Below are 21460 nucleotides of genomic sequence, written 5' to 3' on the forward strand. Positions count from 1 at the left end.
AAAGTAAAAATCATTGTAAATAAGAATTTGTTCTTAATTAACTGACTTGCCTAGTTAAATAAAGGTTAAATACATATTTTTAAAAAGCACTTTTTCATGAACATGGCCAAAAAATGTTAAGGCCCTATCCGGCATGCTGCTAGTTCGGCATGACAGGAGACAACGTTTCTGGGTAACGAATTTGAAACATAACCCTATTTGGTAAAAGACCAAGTCCATATTATGACAAGAACGGCTCAAATAAGCAAAGAGAAACGACAGTCCATCATTACTTTAAGACATGAAGGTCAGCCAATTTCAAGAACTTTGAAAGTTTCTTCAACTTCAGTCGCAAAAACCATCAAGCGCTATGATGAAACTGGCTCTCATGAGGACCACCACAGGAAAGGAAGACCCAGAGTTCCCTCTGCTGCAGAGGATAAGTTCATTAGAGTAAATTGCACCTCAGATTGCAGCCAAAATTCACAGAGTTCAAGTAACAGACACATCTCAACATCAACTGTTCAGAGGAGACTGTGTGAATCAGGCCTTCATGGTCGAATTGCTGCAATGAAAGCACTACTGAAGGACACCAATAATAAGAAGAGACTTGCTTGGGCCAAGAAACACAAGCAATGGACATCAGACCAGTGGAAATCTGACCTTTGGTCTGATGAGTCCAAATTTGAGAATTTTCGGTCCCTAAACTTTGTTTTGTTTGACTTTTCCATAAAAATGATGCCAGCTGATTCATGATTTCGACTGGCTGAGAAATTCTGCCTGCCTCTCTGTCTTGTCCTGACTCCCGACATGTTCATTACTACGGGACAGCTGGAGATCGAATTTGAATATTGAAACAATGTGGCAAATGTCTGAGAGACAGGCAGTAATGTTTATACAAATCACCACTGTTGAAAACTAAATGTTAGTCTAAAAGAAATGTGAGATCATGTCTAGATGCTTTTTATAGTGGAGATCAAGTTTATAAATTGCCTGGCTGGGCTGACGAGACAGTGGAATTGAGTAGTCAGCTGGTACAGAGTAAACAAAATCACAGAACATTTTACAGTAAACAAGGTAGTTATTGATGACATATGATTCTTATCGTGAAAAAAGTTGATTGACAGAAGGAGTACAAGGGGTTCCCGAGTGGCGCAGCGGTCTAAGGCACTCTATCTCAGTGCATGAGGCGTCACTACAGACCCTGGTTCGATTTCAAGCTGAATCACAACCCGGCCGTGATTGGGAGTCCCATAGGGCGGAGCACAGCTGAACCAGCGTCGTCCGGGTTAGTGTTTGGCCGGGGTAGGTCTTCATTGTAAATAAGAATTTGTTCTTAACTGACTTGCCTAGTTAAATAAAGGTTTAAAAAAAAAAAGTGGCAAAACTTGCAAAAACATCAAAGATCACCATATTTGGTAGTGAGAGGAAACGCAAACCTATCTGTGATAGTATGTCAGCCAGCAACACACAATATGGGTTTCAGTAGATAAACTAAAGTTGGCAAGCTAGCTTGCAGGAAAAATAAATTTGTACCCTAGCCACTGTATTTGTCATCTGTCCTCTTGATGCTGGAATCGGCTGTTGCAGAGCTTCTTGCTAAATCCATTACTTTGTTTGGAATCCTCTCCGCTATATTCCGGTTGAAACAACATGAATGGTTGAATGTCACCATGTAGCTAAAAAAAAAAAAAAGGTCCATCTTCGAATTCGTGTTGATGAGAGGAATCACTTCAAAACATGTTTTGTGCTGCTACCATGTTGTGTTGCTACCATGTTGTGTTGCTTCCATGTTGTTGTCATGTTGTGTTGCTTCCATGCTGTGTTGTCATGTGTTGCTGCCTTGCTGTGTTGTTGTCTTAGGTCTTTCTTTATAAAGTGTTGTCTCTCTTTTGTTGTCATGTGTGTTTTGTCCTATATTTATATTGTATTTATTTGTATTTTTTAATCCCAGGCCCCGTCCCCGCAGGAGGCCTTTTGCCTTTTTGATAGGTCGTCATTGTAAATAAGAATTTGTTCTTAACTGACTTGCCTAGTTAAATAAAACAATAAAACATTGTGGTCTGATCAGTTCTTTCAGTTTTGCCTAAAGGATTGTGTTGTTAGTGTCCAGAACTACCTAAAGGATTGTGTTGTTAGTGTCCAGAACTACCTAAAGGATTGTGTTGTTAGTATCCAGAACTACCTAAAGGATTGTGTTGTTAGTGTCCAGAACTGCCTAAAGGATTGTGTTGTTAGTGTCCAGAACTGCCTAAAGGATTGTGTTGTTAGTGTCCAGAACTGCCTAAAGGATTGTGTTGTTAGTGTCCAGAACTACCTAAAGGATTGTGTTGTTAGTATCCAGAACTACCTAAAGGATTGTGTTGTTGGTGTCCAGAACTACCTAAAGGATTGTGTTGTTAGTGTCCAGAACTACCTAAAGGATTGTGTTGTTAGTGTCCAGAACTACCTAAAGGATTGTGTTGTTAGTATCCAGAACTACCTAAAGGATTGTGTTGTTAGTGTCCAGAACTGCCTAAAGGATTGTGTTGTTAGTGTCCAGAACTGCCTAAAGGATTGTGTTGTTAGTGTCCAGAACTACCTAAAGGATTGTGTTGTTAGTATCCAGAACTACCTAAAGGATTGTGTTGTTGGTGTCCAGAACTACCTAAAGGATTGTGTTGTTAGTGTCCAGAACTACCTAAAGGATTGTGTTGTTAGTATCCAGAACTACCTAAAGGATTGTGTTGTTAGTGTCCAGAACTGCCTAAAGGATTGTGTTGTTAGTGTCCAGAACTGCCTAAAGGATTGTGTTGTTAGTGTCCAGAACTACCTAAAGGATTGTGTTGTTAGTGTCCAGAACTACCTAAAGGATTGTGTTGTTAGTGTCCAGAACTACCTAAAGGATTGTGTTGTTAGTGTCCAGAACTACCTAAAGGATTGTGTTGTTAGTGTCCAGAACTACCTAAAGGATTGTGTTGTTAGTGTCCAGAACTGCCTAAAGGATTGTGTTGTTGGGGTCCAGAACTACCTAAAGGATTGTGTTGTTAGTGTCCAAAACTACCTAAAGGATTGTGTTGTTAGTATCCAGAACTACCTAAAGGATTGTGTTGTTAGTATCCAGAACTACCTAAAGGATTGTGTTGTTAGTGTCCAGAACTACCTAAAGGATTGTGTTGTTAGTGTCCAGAACTACCTAAAGGATTGTGTTGTTAGTGTCCAGAACTACCTAAAGGATTGTGTTGTTAGTGTCCAGAACTACCTAAAGGATTGTGTTGTTAGTGTCCAGAACTACCTAAAGGATTGTGTTGTTAGTGTCCAGAACTGCCTAAAGGATTGTGTTGTTGGGGTCCAGAACTACCTAAAGGATTGTGTTGTTAGTGTCCAAAACTACCTAAAGGATTGTGTTGTTAGTATCCAGAACTACCTAAAGGATTGTGTTGTTAGTATCCAGAACTACCTAAAGGATTGTGTTGTTAGTGTCCACCACTTCAAAAAAACCTGCATTGGGGGAGGTGCGGGGGCAGATGACGAAGCACCGATACACAGAAGTTGTGGTCTTTCAGAGACTGGACTAAAATGTGTCAGCATATATATTAAGCAATGATAGGAACATCGCGGAAAGACGTCCAATGGCTCTATCGAACAAGGACAACCATATCTACCCCCACAAAAAAAACGTATAGCGTGATCAGTATCACATAGATCCTTGGCGTATTTTCACCCCCCCCCCAATGATCTATCTAGCTACGTTTTTATTCTTTGGACCTGCGTTTACAATGTATACAGTTTCGGTTTGTGTTGTTGTTGGGTTTTTAGCTGTCTGTGACTTTGTGGCGAGTAAGGTCTTGCATGTGTAGGTAAATAATGCGTCATGATTGCAAGGTGTCCGGATATATTTTCCAACTGTCCCGTTATCTGGTTTTAATTGTCTATTCTATAATGTTGCTTCTAACCACTCAGAAACCATTATCAACGAGGGGCTATGCGCTCTATGGAAAATAATGAACGATGTAGCTGTGTTACACGACAGGCTAGCAAAGTGGAACTGACCTTCCACCGAGTTACATTATTTTCCAGAGAACTCATAGAGCCCCTTGTTGATGGCCGTAATTTAACACATTTGTCACTATAAATGTGTTCTAACATCCACTGAAATAGCCAGGAAGTTTGCTAAGAGTGATAACCAAACAAACAGACTTACTATATATGTTTAGCTAACCAAACTATCAGACTATTATTAAAATCCAATTCAACAATACCATTATTGTTTTCTGTTTGACTTTAGCTTTCAAAAACATCTCAAACAAAACCTGTAAAATTAACTATTGCTATTCAATTCTACCGTGCAAATACACTGTGCGTTATAGGGAAATAACGCACGCTAGAATATATAACATATATAAAATATATTATATAAAAATCAGAAAGGAGTATTCAACAACGCCAATTCGTTCCGATATTTCTTGATTCATTTTTTTTATTTGCATTTTTATCATGTGTGTGTTTGACATTGTACTGCACTGATATAAGCTAGTAACATAAGCATTTCGCTGTACCCGCTGTAACATATGCTGAACCAATAAGCGTTGATTTGTGTTAATGCCTCATTGTTTCGCTAGGTGGCGACACTTGATTTTAGCAAGAGTCCTCGGCGCTTCTGTTCTCGTTGGGAAAAAACTCAATTGGATCACCTCGTGTCCCATATACACTCTCTCCTCGCCTCCTTCTCAAAATTCATTGGATGAAAAAGCTTGGATGTATAATTAATTCACTTTTGTAATATGATCTACTTCACTTGCTTTAGCATTGTTAACATATTTTTTTCCCCCATGTCAATAAAGCTCCTTTGAATTTGAATTGAAAGCCCCGAGGTTCCGCCCCTCTGACCTTCTTATCCAATGGGTTTTAAGAGGGAGGAGTTTAATTTAAATTCTACCACTGTTTACATGTTCTGCGCATGCGTAGCTTCAGGGAAAGCACGTTTAGTTAAGTCACGTTGGGTCTTAGCACTTATCAACAGGCAACTTTCTTAATACAGCCTTTTATTAAAAATAAAAAAAACTAAGGTTAAAGTGGATTCAACAGCAACACGTTGACGCCGTTGGTGAGTGTATAAAGTACAGTAAACGATTCTGTCATCAATAACCAATATAATATTTCAGATATTTAACGAGGCCCATTTCCATCCTCTGTAGCTGGCTAGTTAGCTGCTAGCTAACGTTAGCCTCATCGGATCCAGGTTTCTGCAACAACGAACTGTACATAACGTTCAATCATTATTACCTACACATTGCAATGTATTGAATCGCCAAAACTTGTATATCACCTTTGACATGCTATAGGCTAAAATACTGACTTAACGTTACATTTTTCACACCATAGTAGTTTTAACTGTACTGCTGCTTTTTGTGTTGGTTGTTTTGAAGGACACGCGACGCTTGTAGCCAAATAGAATGCGGCGCGCAGACATAAAGGACGAACCGGCGACTTATGAGCGACTTGTGTACAAAAACACATCCGTTTACCACTATATGAGGATCTCCCTGTAAGTGTCACCACCACTTGATCAAAGTTTCTTTCCATTTGATGCAACAACAAACAAAAAAATGTTTACTTCCTGCCTCTTTCCCCAAAGCCCTGTAGTTTTCCCTGATCTGATCACGTGGTCAGGAACAACTCCTTTCCCTGAGTACAGTACACACTAGACAAAACAATTGTGAGGTGACAGTGCATCTGTGTTCACAACTCACTTTCAAACTACTCTGTGCCAAATGTGTGCATTTTGAACCTGCAGTAAGGATGCATGAATTCACAAAGATTTTGATTTGAACACTTGTTAATTCATGACCTCTTTTGAATCCTTTCTTCCTCAGAGTGTTAGAGAATGAAAACACCAGACTCAGTGCAGCCCAACTGAAGCAGCTCATCGTCTCTGGCCTCAGGGACCTGTATGGAGAGGTAAAGTGAAGCTAGACCGACTGGATCCGAAACTGAAATGAAACAGAATAAATCCATATGGATTAGAGCTGGGCAATATTGCCAAAATTTCATATCACAATATTTTACTTTTTTTTTTTTTTTTTTACAGTTTTGATGGTATTTTGTATGTATTTGAATAACTAGAGCAGGTAGCCAAGCGATTTAAGAGCATTGGGCCAGTAACAGAAAAGTCACTGGTTCGAATCCCAGAGACAAACTAGGTGAAAACATCTGCCGATATGCTCTTGAGCAAGGCACTTAAACCTCATTGGTCATGTAAGTCGCTCTGGATAAGAGCGTCTGCTAAAGTGACTTAAATGTAAAAAGTTATAAATATGCTTTGTGTAGTTCGTGACCCTAGGCTGGCAATGCATACATTATAAGGGATTTCAATGAGGCTTTCACCATTCTGATTGTTTTACACTGTTCAATCCAACTTAAAACAAAAATAATTTATACATCTCTGGTTGGGCCACTCAAGGACATTCAGAGACTTGTCCCGAAGCCACTCCTGCGTTGTCTTGGCTTTGTGCTTAGGGTCGTTATCCTGTTGGAAGGTGAACCTTCACCCCAGTCTGATGTCCTGAGCGCTCTAGAGCAGGTTTTCATCAAGGATCTCTCTGTACTTTGCTCTGTTCATCTTTGCCCTGATCCTGACTACTCTCCCGGTCCCTGCCGCTGAAAAACATCGCCACAGCATGATGCTACCACCGCCATGCTTCACCGTAGGGATGGTGCCAGGTTTCCTCCAGATGTGATGCTTGGCATTCAGGCCAAAGAGTTCAATCTTGGTTTCATCAGACCAGAGAACCTTGTTTCTCACCCCAAGTGGGCTGTCATGTGCCTTTTACTGAGGAGTGGCTTCCGTCTGGCCACTCTACCATAAAGGCCTGATTGGTGGAGTGCTACAGAGATGGTTGTCCTTCTGCAAGGTTGTCCCATCTCTACAGAGGAGCTCTTTCAGAGTGACCATCAAGGCCCTTCTCCCCCAATTGCTCAGTTTGGCCGGGCGGCCAGCTCTAGGAAGAGTCTTGGTGGATCCAAACATCTTCCATTTCAGAATGACGGAGGCCACTGTGTTCTTGGGGACCTTCAATGCTGCAGACATGTTTTGGTACCCTTCCCCAGATCTGTGCCTCGATACAATCCTGTCTCGGAGCTCTACGGACAATTCCTTTGACCTCATGGCTTGGTTTTTGCTCTGACATGCACTGTCAACTGTGGGACCTTATATAGACAGGTGTGTGTCTTTCCAAATCATGTCCAATCAATTGAATTTACCACAGGTGGACTCCAAGTTGTAGAAACATCTCAAGGATGATCAATGGAAACAGGATGCATCTGAGCTCAATTTCAAGTCTCATAGCAAAGGGTCTGAATACTTATGTAAATCAGGTATTTCTGTTTTTGTTTTAAATAAATCTACAAAAAATGTCAAACTGTTTTGTCATTATGGGGTATTGTGATGTCATTATGGGGTATTGTGATGTCATAATGGGGTATTGTGATGTCATAATGGGGTATTGTGTGTAGATTGCTGAGGATCCTTTTTATTTAATCCACTTTAGAATAAGGCTGTAACGTAACAAAATGTGGGAAAAGTCAAGGGGTCTGAATACTTTCCCGAAGGCATTGTAAGAACAATGGTGCAACACAAAAAAAAAATATATATAAATATTTGATCAAAAATGCACTTTATCCTGTGTTGGATAGCGATCGCTGTTGCCTAACTGTTAAACGTGCCTGGCTTTATAAATTATGAATCTATATCTCCATGAGCACCAAACCTCAAGTAAAAACAAAGTCTGATAAACAATTTAACAAATGTGTCTTTTTTAAAAATCTTTTGCTGTAATAAAGGTTTTACACGTTTTGTCCCTGTTAGAACAGCATCTGGTATTATAATTTATTTAGTGTTTACACTGTTCCAAATTGTCCGAAAAATGTATATTTCTAAACTTTTTCTTTATCTCGTTATGGTCATTATAATAAGTAATGTCATTATCATTAGTAGGCTTTAGTATAGCAGCCTTGTGTAACCACCATCGAACTCTAGGCCTAAGAGCGCATCCTGTTTTAATCTTAATAAATTAGGCCTATATATCAATACTTTTATATAGGCTACTGTATCAGTCAACAATTCATTCATGTCATAATACACAGCATACGAGTCATTCATGATTTGAAATGCAATCAAGCGTTTGTTTTAAAATAACAAAGCGAATAATTATTGTAAACAATAAATACACTATTCCATGTCGGCAATTGCATGCATGCGACTGTGTTTAGTCTTTGCTGTAAACCCCCCCCCCCCACCCCCCTCTAAAAAAAACTTACTACAGACTCTCTGGTATTTAGTGATGTTTACATTGTGCCAAATAGTCAGAAACATTGTTGTAATCGAACAACACCTGTTTGGCCCCTGGTGCTTCTTCCTTACCTTTTTTTTCCCATCTCTAGTATTTTTTCCCACAACTACAAACATATGACTTCCCGTTTTACCTCTTGAGCAATCAAACATTCCCCCGTTTCAAGTTTATTTGTCACGTCATCTGCATCTATCTTGTAGTCACGTGTTACGGTGTTTAAGAGTTTGTTATAACCAGTTTATGATAGGCTATAGGTCATTCCATGCGTCACGTGTTTGTTATAACCAGTTTATGATAGGCTATAGGTCATTCCATGCGTCACGTAAAGAGAGCAAGGGTTGAGGGAATAGGGACGTTTTTAAATTTTTTCATAAACGAATTAGGGATTTCAGTAACACAACTTTTAAGGTCAGAAATTATTTTGAAGGTTCAGCAACACGGGCATCGCGATAAACACCGTTGATGTTCTGTGGTGGTCGCTGCAGCAGGGAGGAGAGGTGCTAGTCACAATCGCGCTGTCATATATACATTTATTATATATATATATATATATATATATATATATATATATATATATCTATTTTTTTTTAACAAAGTGCAGCAAGTCTGAGCCCAGCACAATCACATCAATTGTGGTCGTACTCCCTCTAGTCATGTCTTATATATTTAATCAGGGTTAAAAAAAACTTGCGCTGATGCACACCCAGAATAATAGTATTTCGGGGCACAGTAATGCCGAAACGTTGGTAAATACCCATTCAATTGTTGGGAGATTATACATGGGGAGTGCAACTTTATTTAGATAGTTTTTAATTATTTAATCAAACAGTACACTTCAAGCATAATACAAGCTCAGTGCATATAACTGATTTGATTCAAACACAGGATGTCTATATATATATATATATATATATATATATATATATATATATATATATATATATATATATATATATATATATATATATATATATATATATGGAGAAATACAAGGTAACATTTTGACCAGTTGATTGGTCGAAATAACAGATGACTCTCGGTCGACCAATTTATTTTTAGTCAGGGACAACCCACGTTTTTTTTTTCCCCCTGCACTTTTGTTATCATTTCCACACTGCCATGGCTGGCTGCATGATATTGGCAAAACATCTAGGCCTAGTTAATTGAACTGTTGAAATCATGGAAAGAGAATGAATATTGTAATTCTATAGTTGGAATATAGTGGGCAGAACCTTCAATACATTGTGGTTTGTCATGACAATGAATTCATGAATAAGCCAGGGAGGAAATGTTGACAGGGTATGAACCATAGTGTTGGTCAGTGTTTCCAGGTATTTTATTAGGATCCCCATTAGCTATTGCAAAAGCAGGAGCTACTCTTCCTGGGGTCCACACAAAACATGACACAATCCAGAAGATTAATAGACAAAAACAGCTCAAGGACAGAACATCAACAGGTGACCCTAATTAAATATTACATTAAATGTTCTCTTGCTTCATGTAGCTAGCTAGCTAACATATTCATACTTTGCCTATTCCAACAGTATTTAGAAGATACCGTTGCACAAACAACATGCTGATCTAGGCCTACACCAGCACTGGTACCAGGCTGTATTAGCTAGCTAGACTCTTAGTACATTTAGCAAGCTAGCTAGCTAGCCAGCTAACTAGCGATTTAGCATTAGCGGCTAACAAGATTTATTTTAGCCACAACTTACTATGAAAAGACAAATTAGCTGACAGTAAGATACAGAAACTAATAGTGTAAATGTATAATGCTTGTGGAAAGCAGCATGTCACCAATGCGCTGTTGCGTCTGTCTGACTATGCCGATAGAGAGAACCGCAAGAAAGTGCTTGTGACTCCACGGTCTAACAACTAGTGATGGGAAAACCGAGTCTTTCTGAAGGCTTCGGTGCTTACACCAAATTGTGCCGTAACTTCATTCTGTTCAGTGCACATTAGTGACATCTGCTGGTCAGCAATATAGCAGCGTGTGATTATCAGATTAATATAATTTTTTCCCCCCAACTGTTTTCTTCAAAAACTCCGTAGCGGAGCGGTAAATCGTAGGAGCCTATAATTAGTTGGAATCCCACGTTCGCATCTTACATCATTCTTCACTTTTTGCCTTCAAGTTTACTATATAATACAAAAACTGAATCTGTGGCATTATTTAGGATGCTTAAGACAAAAGTTTATACTAAATAAAACAAGTTATTTGAACAACACTGCAGAAAGTGTGGTTTCACATAACAATTTTCAAAACATTGTGCCTTCAATAGGATTCGACTTCATACCCTCATGTCTCTGAATGTCCCATAGAATAGGGAACTATCTGCTAAGCTACCGGTCATGTGAAACGTTACGTACAAAATTCTAAATATATTTGTAATTACGGTATCCAGTAGAGGTCGGTGTTTTGAAAGCAGCTTGGAATCGAAGAGAGCACCGGAACAACGGAAAAATAAGTTGTGTCTATCATTTTTGCAACACACGGTCTGAAACAGGACGTGATCAGACGAAACTTCCAACATCATTGATGACGTTGTCCCGATAACGTGATACAAGCATCGGCACACTGCTTCGAAGTTTGCTGCTTAGCGATTTCGAACGGGGCTCCGGTATCAAACGTAACATCACTACGAACAACTGCTCTCTCCTTGAGTGACGGGGAGCAGGGCTTGGAGTGGCAGGGCGGCAGGGCTTGGAGTGGCAGGGCTTGGAGGTGCTGGCGGCAGGGCTTGGAGTGGCAGGGCTTGGAGTGGCAGGGCGGCAGGGCTTGGAGTGGCAGGGCGGCAGGGCTTGGAGTGGCAGGGCGGCAGGGCTTGGAGTGGCAGGGCGGCAGGGCTTGGAGTGGCAGGGCGGCAGGGCTTGGCGTGGCAGGGCGGCAGGGCTTGGAGTGGCAGGGCGGCAGGGCTTGGAGTGGCAGGGGCGGCATGGCTTGGTGTGGGAGGTGGCAGGGCTTGGAGTGGCAGGGCGGCAGGGCTTGGAGTGGCAGGGCGGCAGGGCTTGGAGTGGCAGGGCGGCAGGGCTTGGAGTGGCAGGGCGGCAGGGCTTGGAGTGGCAAGGCGGCAGGGCTTGGTGTGGGAGGTGGCATGCAGCAGGAGGAATACGGTATACCAGCCAGCCCTAATATCGATCCAGGCTTAAGTAAGCCATTACAAACACAAATACACACTCAACCACTAGTAGTACTGAATGTTGTTGAAGTCGGAAGTTTACATACACTTAGGTTGGAGTCATTAAAACTCGTTTTTCAACCACTCCACAAATTTCTTGTTAACAAACCATAGTTTTGGCAAGTCGGTTAGGACATCTACTTTGTGCATGACACAAGTAATTTTTCCAACAATTGTTTACAGACAGATTATTTTACTTATAATTCAATGTATCACAATTCCAGTGGGTCAGAAGTTTACATACACTAAGTTGACTGTGCCTTTAAACAGCTTGGAAAATTCCAGAAAATGATGTCATGGCTTTAGAAGCTTCTGATAGGCTAATTGACATAATTTGAGTCAATTGGAGGTGTACCTGTGGATGTATTTCAAGGCCTACCTTCAAACTCAGTGCCTCTTTGCTTGACATCATGGGAAAATCTAAAGAAATCAGCCAAAACCTCAGAAATAAAGTTGTAGACCTCCACAAGTCTGGTTCATCCTTGGGAGCAATTTCCAAATGCCTGAAGGAACCACATTCATCTGTACAAACAATAGTACGCAAGTATAAACACCATGGGACCACGCAGCCGTCATACCGCTCAGGAAGGAGACGCGTTCTGTCTCCTAGAGATTAACGTACTTTGGTGCGAAAATTGCAAATCAATCCCAGAACAACAGCAAAGGACCTTGTGAAGATGCTGGAGGAAACAGGTACAAAAGTATCTATATCCACAGTAAAACGAGTCCTATATCGACATAACCTGAAAGGCCGCTCAGCAAGGAAGAAGCCACTGCTCCAAAAACACAATAAAAAAGCCAGACCTCAGTTTGCAACTGCACATGGGGACAAAGATCATACTTTTTGGAGAAATGTCCTCTGGTCTGATGAAACAAAAATAGAACTGTTTGGCCATAATGACCATCATTATGTTTGTAGGAAAAAGGGGGAGGCTTGCAAGCCGAAGAACACCATCCCAACCGTGAAATACAGGGGTGGCAGCATCATGTTGTGGGGGTTTGTTGCAGGAGGGACTGGTGCACTTTACAAAATAGATGGCATCATGAGGAAGAAAATGATGTGGATATATTGAAGCAACATCTCAAGACGTCAGGAAGTTAAAGCTTGGTGATTAATGGGTCTTCCAAATGGACAATGACCCCAAGCATACTTCCAAAGTTGTGGCAAAATGTTAAGGTATTGGAGTGGCCATCACAAAGCCCTGACCTCAATCCTATAGAACATTTGTGGGCAGAACTGAAAAAGCGTGTGTGAGCAAGGAGGCCTACAAACCTGACTCAGTTACACCAGCTCTGTCAGGAGGAATGGTCCAAAATTCATCCAACTTATTGTGGGAAGCTTGTGGAAGGCTAGCTGAAATGTTTGACCCAAGTTAAACAATTTAAAGGCAATGCTACCAATTACTAATTGAGTGTATGTAAACATCTGACCCACTGGGAATGTGATGAAAGAAAGTAATAATTCTCTCTACTATTATTCTGACATTTCACATTCTTAAAATAAAGTGGTGGACCTAACTGGCCTAAGACAGGGATTTTTTACTAGGATTAAATGTCAGAAATTGTGAAAAACCTGAGTTTAAATGTATTTGGCTAAGGTGTATGTAAACTTCCGACTTCAACTGTAGATGTAATGTGGTGAATGTTGCTGATATAGATGTAATGTATAGTGTTGTAATGTATTTAATGTTGCATGTCTACAGTACCAGTCAACAGTTTTACAACACCTACTCATTCAAGGGTTTTTCTTTTTACTATTTTCTACATTGTAGAATAGTAGTGAAGAATTATAAAACTATGAAGTAACACATGGAATCACGTAGTAACCAAAAAAGTGTTAAACAAATCAAAATAGATTTTATATTTCAGATTCTTCAAAGTAGCCACCCTTTGCCTTGATGACAGATTTGCACACTCTTGGCATTCTTTCAATCAGCTTCACCTAGAATGCTTTTCCAACAGTCTTGAAGGAGTTCCCACATATGCTGAGCACTTGTTGGCTGCTTTTCCTTCACTCTGCGATCCAACTCATCCCAAACCATCTCAATTTGGTTGAGGTCAGATGATTGTGGAGGCCAGGTCATCTGATGCAGCACTCCATCACTCTCCTTGGTCAAATAGCCCTTAGACAGCCTGGAGGTGTTTTGGGTCATTGTCCTGTTGAAAAATAAATGATAGTCCCACTAAACCCAAACCAGATAGGATGGCGCATCGCTGTTAACCATGCTGGTTAAGTGTGCCTTGAATTCGAATTAAATCACCAGCAAAAACCCCCACACCATCACACCTCCTCCTCCATGCTTCACAGGGGGAAATACACATGCGGAGATCATCTCACAAAGACGTGGTGGTTGGAACCAAAAATCTCCAATTTGGTCTCCAGACCAAAGGCCAAATTTCCACCAGTCTAATGTCCATTGCTCGTGTTTCTTGGCCCAAGCAAGTCTCTTCTTCTTATTGGTGTCCTCTAGTAGTAGTTTCTTTGCAGCAATTTGACCATGAAGGCCTGACTCACACAGTCTCCTCTGAACAGTTGATGTTGAGATGTGTCTGTTACTTTAATTTGGGCTGCATTCTGAGGTGCAGTTAACTCTAATGAACTTATCCTCTGCAGCAGAGGGAACTCTGGGTCTTCCTTTCCTGTGGCGGTCCTCATGAGAGCCAGTTTCATCATAGCGCTTGATGGGTTTTGCTACCGCATTTGAAGAAAAGTTCTTCACATTTCCTGGATTGACTGACCTTCATGTCTTAAAGTAATGATGGACTGTTGTTTCTCTTTGTTTATTTGAGCTGTTCTTGCCATAATATGGACTTGGTCTTTTACCAAATAGGGCTATCTTCTGTATACCACCACGACCTTGTCACAACACAACTGATTGGCTCAAACGCATTAAGAAGGAAAGAAATTCCACAAATTAACTTTTAGGAAGGCACACCTGTTAATTGAAATGCATTCCAGGTGACTACCTCATGAAGCTGGTTGAGAGAATGCCAAGTGTGCAAAGCTATCATCAAGGCAAAGGGTTGTTACTACATGATTCCATATGTGTTATTTCATAGTTTTGACGTCTTCACTATTATTCTATAATGTAGAAAATAGTCAAAAATAAAGAAAAACCCTTGAATGAGTAGGTGTTCTACACTACCGGTCAAAGGTTTTAGATGTATTGAATGTTGTTGATTTAAGTGTAAATGTATAGAGTGTTGTAATGTACTGAATGTTGTTGATATAGATGTAATGTATAGAGTGCTTCTCATAACTCTGTATTCCTCATGTCCAGGGAATTGTGGCTATTCTTCATATTACATTGCTTTATGCACCACTTTGTAGTTGTTGCCGTCTTCCGTTTCCATTGATGAAGAGGTGTTTAATGTAAAAGTATTTCCCATTCCAGTCTCTCACACTAGACACTTAATCCTTGTTTGCAATTATCCCAGGGGTGAGGTTATTTATATCCAGTTATCGACCCCGGGGTGAGGTTATTTACATCCAGTTATCCCAGGGGTGAGGTTATTTATATCCAGTTATCCCCCGGGGGTGAGGATATTTCTAGTTGATTAGCCCGGGGTGAGGATATTTCTAGTTGATTAGCCCGGGGTGAGGATATTTCTAGTTGATTAGCCCGGGGGTTAGGATATTTCTGTCCAGTTATCCCGGGGTGAGGATATTTATATCCAGTGATCCCGGGGTGAGGTTATTTATATCCAGTTATCCCGGGGTGAGGTTATTTATATCCAGTTATCCCGGGGTGGGGATATTTATATCCAGTTATCCCGGGGGTGAGGATATTTCTATTCAGTTATCCCGGGGGTGAGGATATTTATATCCAGTTATCCCGGGGGTGAGGATATTTCTATTCAGTTATCCCGGGGGTGAGGATATTTCTATTCAGTTATCCCGGGGGTGAGGATATTTCTATTCAGTTATCCCGGGGGTGAGGATATTTATATCCAGTTATCCCGGGAGGGGGGGAGTTTTCTATTCAGTTATCCCGGGGGTGAGGATATTTCTATTCAGTTATCCTGGGGGGTGAGGATATTTCTATTCAGTTATCCCGGGGTGAGGATATTTCTATTCAGTTATCCCGGGGTGAGGATATTTATATCCAGTTATCCCGGGAGGGGGGGAGTTTTCTATTCAGTTATCCCGGGGGTGAGGATATTTATATCCAGTTATCCCGGGGGGTGAGGATATTTCTATTCAGTTATCCCGGGGGTGAGGATATTTCTATTCAGTTATCCCGGGGTGAGGTTATTTCTGTCCAGTTATCCCGGGGTGAGGATATTTATATCCAGTTATCCCGGGGTAAGATATTTATATCCAGTTATCCCGGGGTGAGGATATTTCTATTCAGTTATCCCGGGGGTGAGGATATTTCTATTCAGTTATCCCGGGGGTGAGGATATTTCTATTCAGTTATCCCGGGGGTGAGGATATTTCTATTCAGTTATCCCGGGGGTGAGGATATTTCTATTCAGTTATCCCGGGGGTGAGGATATTTCTATTCAGTTATCCCGGGGTGTGGATATTTCTATTCAGTTATCCCGGGGGTGAGGATATTTCTATTCAGTTATCCCGGGGTGTGGATATTTCTATTCAGTTATCCCGGGGGTGAGGATATTTCTATTCAGTTATCCCGGGGGTGAGGATATTTCTATTCAGTTATCCCGGGGTGAGGATATTTCTATTCAGTTATCCCGGGGGTGAGGATATTTCTATTCAGTTATCCCGGGGTGAGGTTATTTCTGTCCAGTTATCCCGGGGGTGAGGATATTTCTATTCAAGTTAGGATAGTCTGAGCTGAAAACAGCGCTTAACATTTTTTGGTGAAACTTCTGTCCTCTGTTTTAGGTTGGAAGTGCGTTCCCTTTTGATCTGTTGAAGTTTGATGCGAGAGCACTAACAGGCGTGCTGCGTGTGTACAACAGGTAACTAACTGGCCATACATTTTACCCCGCATGCAAGTCTTGGGCAAAAATTATGCAAGCTGACAACGGTAGTCAGTTGAACTGTGTTTCCTCCGACATGTTGGTGCGGCTGGCTTCCGGGTTAAGCAGGCGGGTGTTAAGGAGGACTCATGACTCCACCTTCGCCTCCCGAGCCCGTTGGGTAGTTGCAGCGATGAGACAAGATCGAAATTGAGGAGAAAAAGAGGGTGGGGAAGAAAAAAAAAATCATAATAACCTATAGGAGGGTAGTTCTCCAGGAACAGGGTTGGAGTTAGCCTATAGGAGGGTAGTTCTCCAGGAACAGGGTTGGAGTTAACCTATAGGAGGGTAGTTCTCCAGGAACAGGGTTGGAGTTAACCTATAGGAGGGTAGATCTCCAGGAACAGGTTTGGAGTTAACCTATAGGAGGGTAGCTCTCCAGGAACAGGGTTGGAGTTAACCTATAGGAGGGTAGCACTTCAGGAACAGGGTTGGAGTTAGCCTATAGGAGGGTAGTTCTCCAGGAACAGGGTTGGAGTTAACCTATAGGAGGGCATCTCTCCAGGAACAGGGTTGGAGTTAACCTATAGGAGGGCATCTCTCCAGGAACAGGGTTGGAGTTAACCTATAGGAGGGTAGATCTCCAGGAACAGGTTTGGAGTTAACCTATAGGAGGGTAGTTCTCCAGGAACAGGGTTGGAGTTAACCTATAGGAGGGTAGCTCTCCAGGAACAGGGTTGGAGTTAACCTATAGGAGGCTAGCTCTCCAGGAACAGGGTTGGAGTTAACCTATAGGAGGGCATCTCTCCAGGAACAGGGTTGGAGTTAACCTATAGGAGGGCATCTCTCCAGGAACAGGGTTGGAGTTAACCTATAGGAGGGCATCTCTCCAGGAACAGGGTTGGAGTTAACCTATAGGAGGGTAGCACTTCAGGAACAGGGTTGGAGTTAGCCTATAGGAGGGTAGTTCTCCAGGAACAGGGTTGGAGTTAACCTATAGGAGGGTAGTTCTCCAGGAACAGGGTTGGAGTTAGCCTATAGGAGGGTAGTTCTCCAGGAACAGGGTTGGAGTTAACCTATAGGAGGGTAGTTCTCCAGGAACAGGGTTGGAGTTAACCTATAGGAGGGCATCTCTCCAGGAACAGGGTTGGAGTTAACCTATAGGAGGGTAGTTCTCCAGGAACAGGGTTGGAGTTAGCCTATAGGAGGGTAGTTCTCCAGGAACAGGGTTGGAGTTAACCTATAGGAGGGTAGTTCTCCAGGAACAGGGTTGGAGTTAACCTATAGGAGGGTAGCTCTCCAGGAACAGGGTTAGAGTTAACCTATAGGAGGGCATCTCTCCAGGAACAGGGTTAGAGTTAACCTATAGGAGGTCATCTCTCCAGGAACAGGGTTGGAGTTAACCTATAGGAGGCTAGTTCTCCAGGAACAGGGTTGGAGTTAACCTATAGGAGGGTAGCTCTCCAGGAACAGGGTTGGAGTTAACCTATAGGAGGGCATCTCTCCAGGAACAGGGTTGGGGTTAACCTATAGGAGGGCATCTCTCCAGGAACAGGGCTGGAGTTAACCTATAGGAGGGTAGTTCTCCAGGAACAGGGTTGGAGTTAACCTATAGGAGGCTAGCTCTCCAGGAACAGGGTTGGAGTTAACCTATAGGAGGGTAGCTCTCCAGGAACAGGGTTGGAGTTAACCTATAGGAGGGCATCTCTCCAGGAACAGGGTTGGAGTTAACCTATAGGAGGGCATCTCTCCAGGAACAGGGCTGGAGTTAACCTATAGGAGGGTAGTTCTCCAGGAACAGGGTTGGAGTTAGCCAATAGGAGTGCAGTTCTCCAGGAACAGGGTTGGAGTTAGCCTATAGGAGGGCAGTTCTCCAGGAACAGGGTTGGAGTTAGCCTATAGGAGGGCAGTTCTCCAGGAACAGGGTTGGAGTTAACCTATAGGAGGGCAGCTCTCCAGGAACAGGGTTGGAGTTAACCTATAGGAGGGTAGCACTTCAGGAACAGGGTTGGAGTTAACCTATAGGAGGGCATCTCTCCAGGAACAGGGCTGGAGTTAACCTATAGGAGGGTAGTTCTCCAGGAACAGGGTTGGAGTTAACCTATAGGAGGCTAGCTCTCCAGGAACAGGGTTGGAGTTAACCTATAGGAGGGTAGCTCTCCAGGAACAGGGTTGGAGTTAACCTATAGGAGGCTAGTTCTCCAGGAACAGGGTTGGAGTTAACCTATAGGAGGGCATCTCTCCAGGAACAGGGCTGGAGTTAACCTATAGGAGGGTCGTTCTCCAGGAACAGGGTTGGAGTTAACCTATAGGAGGGTAGCTCTCCAGGAACAGGGTTGGAGTTAACCTATAGGAGGGCATCTCTCCAGGAACAGGGTTGGAGTTAACCTATAGGAGGGCATCTCTCCAGGAACAGGGCTGGAGTTAACCTATAGGAGGGTAGTTCTCCAGGAACAGGGTTGGAGTTAGCCTATAGGAGGGCAGTTCTCCAGGAACAGGGTTGGAGTTAGCCTATAGGAGGGCAGTTCTCCAGGAACAGGGTTGGAGTTAACCTATAGGAGGGCATCTCTCCAGGAACAGGGCTGGAGTTAACCTATAGGAGGGTAGCTCTCCAGGAACAGGGTTGGAGTTAACCTATAGGAGGCTAGCTCTCCAGGAACAGGGTTGGAGTTAACCTATAGGAGGGTAGTTCTCCAGGAACAGGGTTGGAGTTAGCCTATAGGAGGGCAGTTCTCCAGGAACAGGGTTGGAGTTAGCCTATAGGAGGGCAGTTCTCCAGGAACAGGGTTGGAGTTAACCTATAGGAGGGCATCTCTCCAGGAACAGGGCTGGAGTTAACCTATAGGAGGGTAGCTCTCCAGGAACAGGGTTGGAGTTAACCTATAGGAGGCTAGCTCTCCAGGAACAGGGTTGGAGTTAACCTATAGGAGGGGTGTCTCTCCAGGAACAGGGTTGGAGATTCCTTCTTTAGAGGATGTGACCGGGTCTGTTTGTTTCTTTCAGTGGGCTGGTGAAGTTGTGGAGTGCCCTGACACTGTTGGGATCCTATCAGAATGAACGGTGCTCTTTCAGAGTTACTCAGGTAAACTACTGACTGCCTTTTAATTCGAATTGACCAACCCTGCTGCATAACGTAAACATCCCCCCTTCCTTTCCCAGGTGTCACCTTTCCTGTTAACTCTGTCTGGGAATAGTCGTGAGCTGGAGCTGGAGTTGGACTGAGCAAAGCTGTTGGTTCTTGAATCAACACAGTAACCCATAACACTGTAAAGACAAAACAATACTTAGAATGAACTTCATTTTCAGAAATGTCTTTAGTAAACCACATTTGTGCTCTAATTTCAACTATGCAGCTCTTAACTGCATTCAAAGGTACAGGGGACCCCTGCCGTCGGTTACATTACCCCAGCCACGTCACCTCCATGTCGGGGAGCGGGCCTCTCTCACCAAGGCCTTCAGCGCCAGGGACGTGGCGGTCTTCGCCGAGCTCACCGGGGACGTAAACCCCATTCACCTGGATCCGACCTATGCCAAGACCACGTCGTTCGAAACTCCCATCGTCCACGGCGTACTGATAAACGGACTGATCTCGGCCATTCTGGGGACCAAGATGCCGGGGAGCGGCTGTATCTTCCTGTACCAGGAGATCAGGTTTCCGGCGCCGCTGTACATCGGGGAGGAGGTTCTGGCTGAAGCCGTGGTGAAGAAGATCAAGATGTCGTTCGCCTTCATCGCAGTGACTTGCTCTGTCAAAGATAAAGTGGTCATGGAGGGGGAGGTCATGATCATGATGCCAGAGGATCAGCAACCAAGGGTGTGATGATGATGATGATGATGATAACAGTTGGAGGGAATATTGTAGCCTCAAATCCAGTCTGTTTGTGCTGACAGAGAAGGAGTGGAATGTTAGCACAAACGTACTGTATTTGAAGCTAGTTAGTGGAACTATTGTCGTCTCTCTTGACATGACAGACTTGAGCTAACGTGAGATTTGGTTCTGGCGGCAGGGATTTAAAATATGTTGTGGTAAACCTGTACTTTTTGTTTAACTGGCTTTTTGGAGATCCTTTTTATGTTTTTGTATGGCTTGAGTACCTGTGTGATAGACAATCTATCCGTCTCACATCCCTCTAGGAACAGCTCAGAGGTAGTGTCTATGTTGTGGGACTACCTCCAAAGCATCTCCTGACAAATGCCTGTTAAATCAGTGGCACTGGAATGGTCCTTGTTTTGCTCATACTTTTCTAATAACTGTTATATGGTCTTGTGCTCTTGTATTACAAAAAAATTGTGCACAATGTTCTTTGGTTAAATTATGATTTATTGAATTTGAGAACTACTTTTGTTTGATCAAAGATCCTTCTTAGTTGTTTTGTAAATAAATGACATAATAAAGACCTAGGTCAATGTATGTAGGCATATCTGAGTTCCAAATAAATTGAATCTAAGCATTTTCAAGGCTGCCAACTATGCATGTTGTATTGTTTCTTTAGTGATAAATATAAACACAATCATAGTTTTTATAATCACACATAGACATATACTTCATAGATCTTTCAAACCCAATTGTTGTACTTATTCAAAATGTATTTCCTAATCAGATTACCAAATGTATGACCAAACCTGTCTTGTGAAATAAATTTAAAAAAAACGACCATCTGGCTGTTTCCACCCCTGGACTCGGGGGCGGGTACCTACAGGCAGCTATGTATTAGTTACTAGCACCATTACCAGTCCTGAACTTGGTCTGATGACACAGCCAGCCTGTGTCAACCTAGCCAGCATCGATTCCTACCGCTAGTTTACACTTGCACTGGGGTCTGACAGATTTCCTGTTCCGATTAAAACACAGCAGAGTCGATGCAAGATAGTATATGGCTTGAGAAATGTGTTGTACTCCAAAATGGTCTTATTATCCCAACTGTTACACTGAGAAGATTGAACAACTGCTCGAAAAAAAATAATTATCGCAGTTTTTCCAATCTTGTCATCCTTGTATTGGAGGTAGGTTTTCCCCTAGCCATATCTCGCTCTTGTTTT

The 21460-nt window shown here is 42.4% G+C and overlaps 1 protein-coding gene across 4 annotated transcripts; it reads left to right on the forward strand.

Annotated features, from left to right (window-relative positions):
- Positions 1-4938: 4938 nt before the first annotated feature.
- LOC100195258 (ribonuclease P/MRP 14 subunit) lies at positions 4939-20887 on the forward strand. Of its 4 annotated transcripts, none has more exons than XM_045711229.1 (7): positions 4939-5065; positions 5157-5219; positions 5388-5506; positions 5835-5919; positions 16344-16420; positions 19424-19502; positions 19580-19993. In XM_045711229.1, the coding sequence occupies exons 3-7, from the start codon at positions 5415-5417 to the stop codon at positions 19640-19642; spliced, it is 396 nt and encodes a 131-aa protein (XP_045567185.1). In that variant the 5' UTR covers positions 4939-5065; positions 5157-5219; positions 5388-5414; the 3' UTR covers positions 19643-19993.
- Positions 20888-21460: the final 573 nt, after the last annotated feature.

The sequence above is a fragment of the Salmo salar genome, unplaced genomic scaffold (genome assembly GCF_905237065.1).
Source record: "Salmo salar unplaced genomic scaffold, Ssal_v3.1, whole genome shotgun sequence".
NCBI classification, from domain to species: domain Eukaryota; kingdom Metazoa; phylum Chordata; class Actinopteri; order Salmoniformes; family Salmonidae; genus Salmo; species Salmo salar.

Bases quoted from the DNA above. Each gene is read 5' to 3' on its own strand.
- LOC100195258 (XM_045711229.1), top strand. From the start codon at position 5,415: ATGCGGCGCGCAGACATAAAGGACGAACCGGCGACTTATGAGCGACTT. The intron at 16,421-19,423 runs GTAACTAACTGG...TGTTTCTTTCAG, and splicing joins GTGCTGCGTGTGTACAACAG to TGGGCTGGTGAAGTTGTGGA. The intron at 19,503-19,579 runs GTAAACTACTGA...TTCCTTTCCCAG, and splicing joins GCTCTTTCAGAGTTACTCAG to GTGTCACCTTTCCTGTTAAC.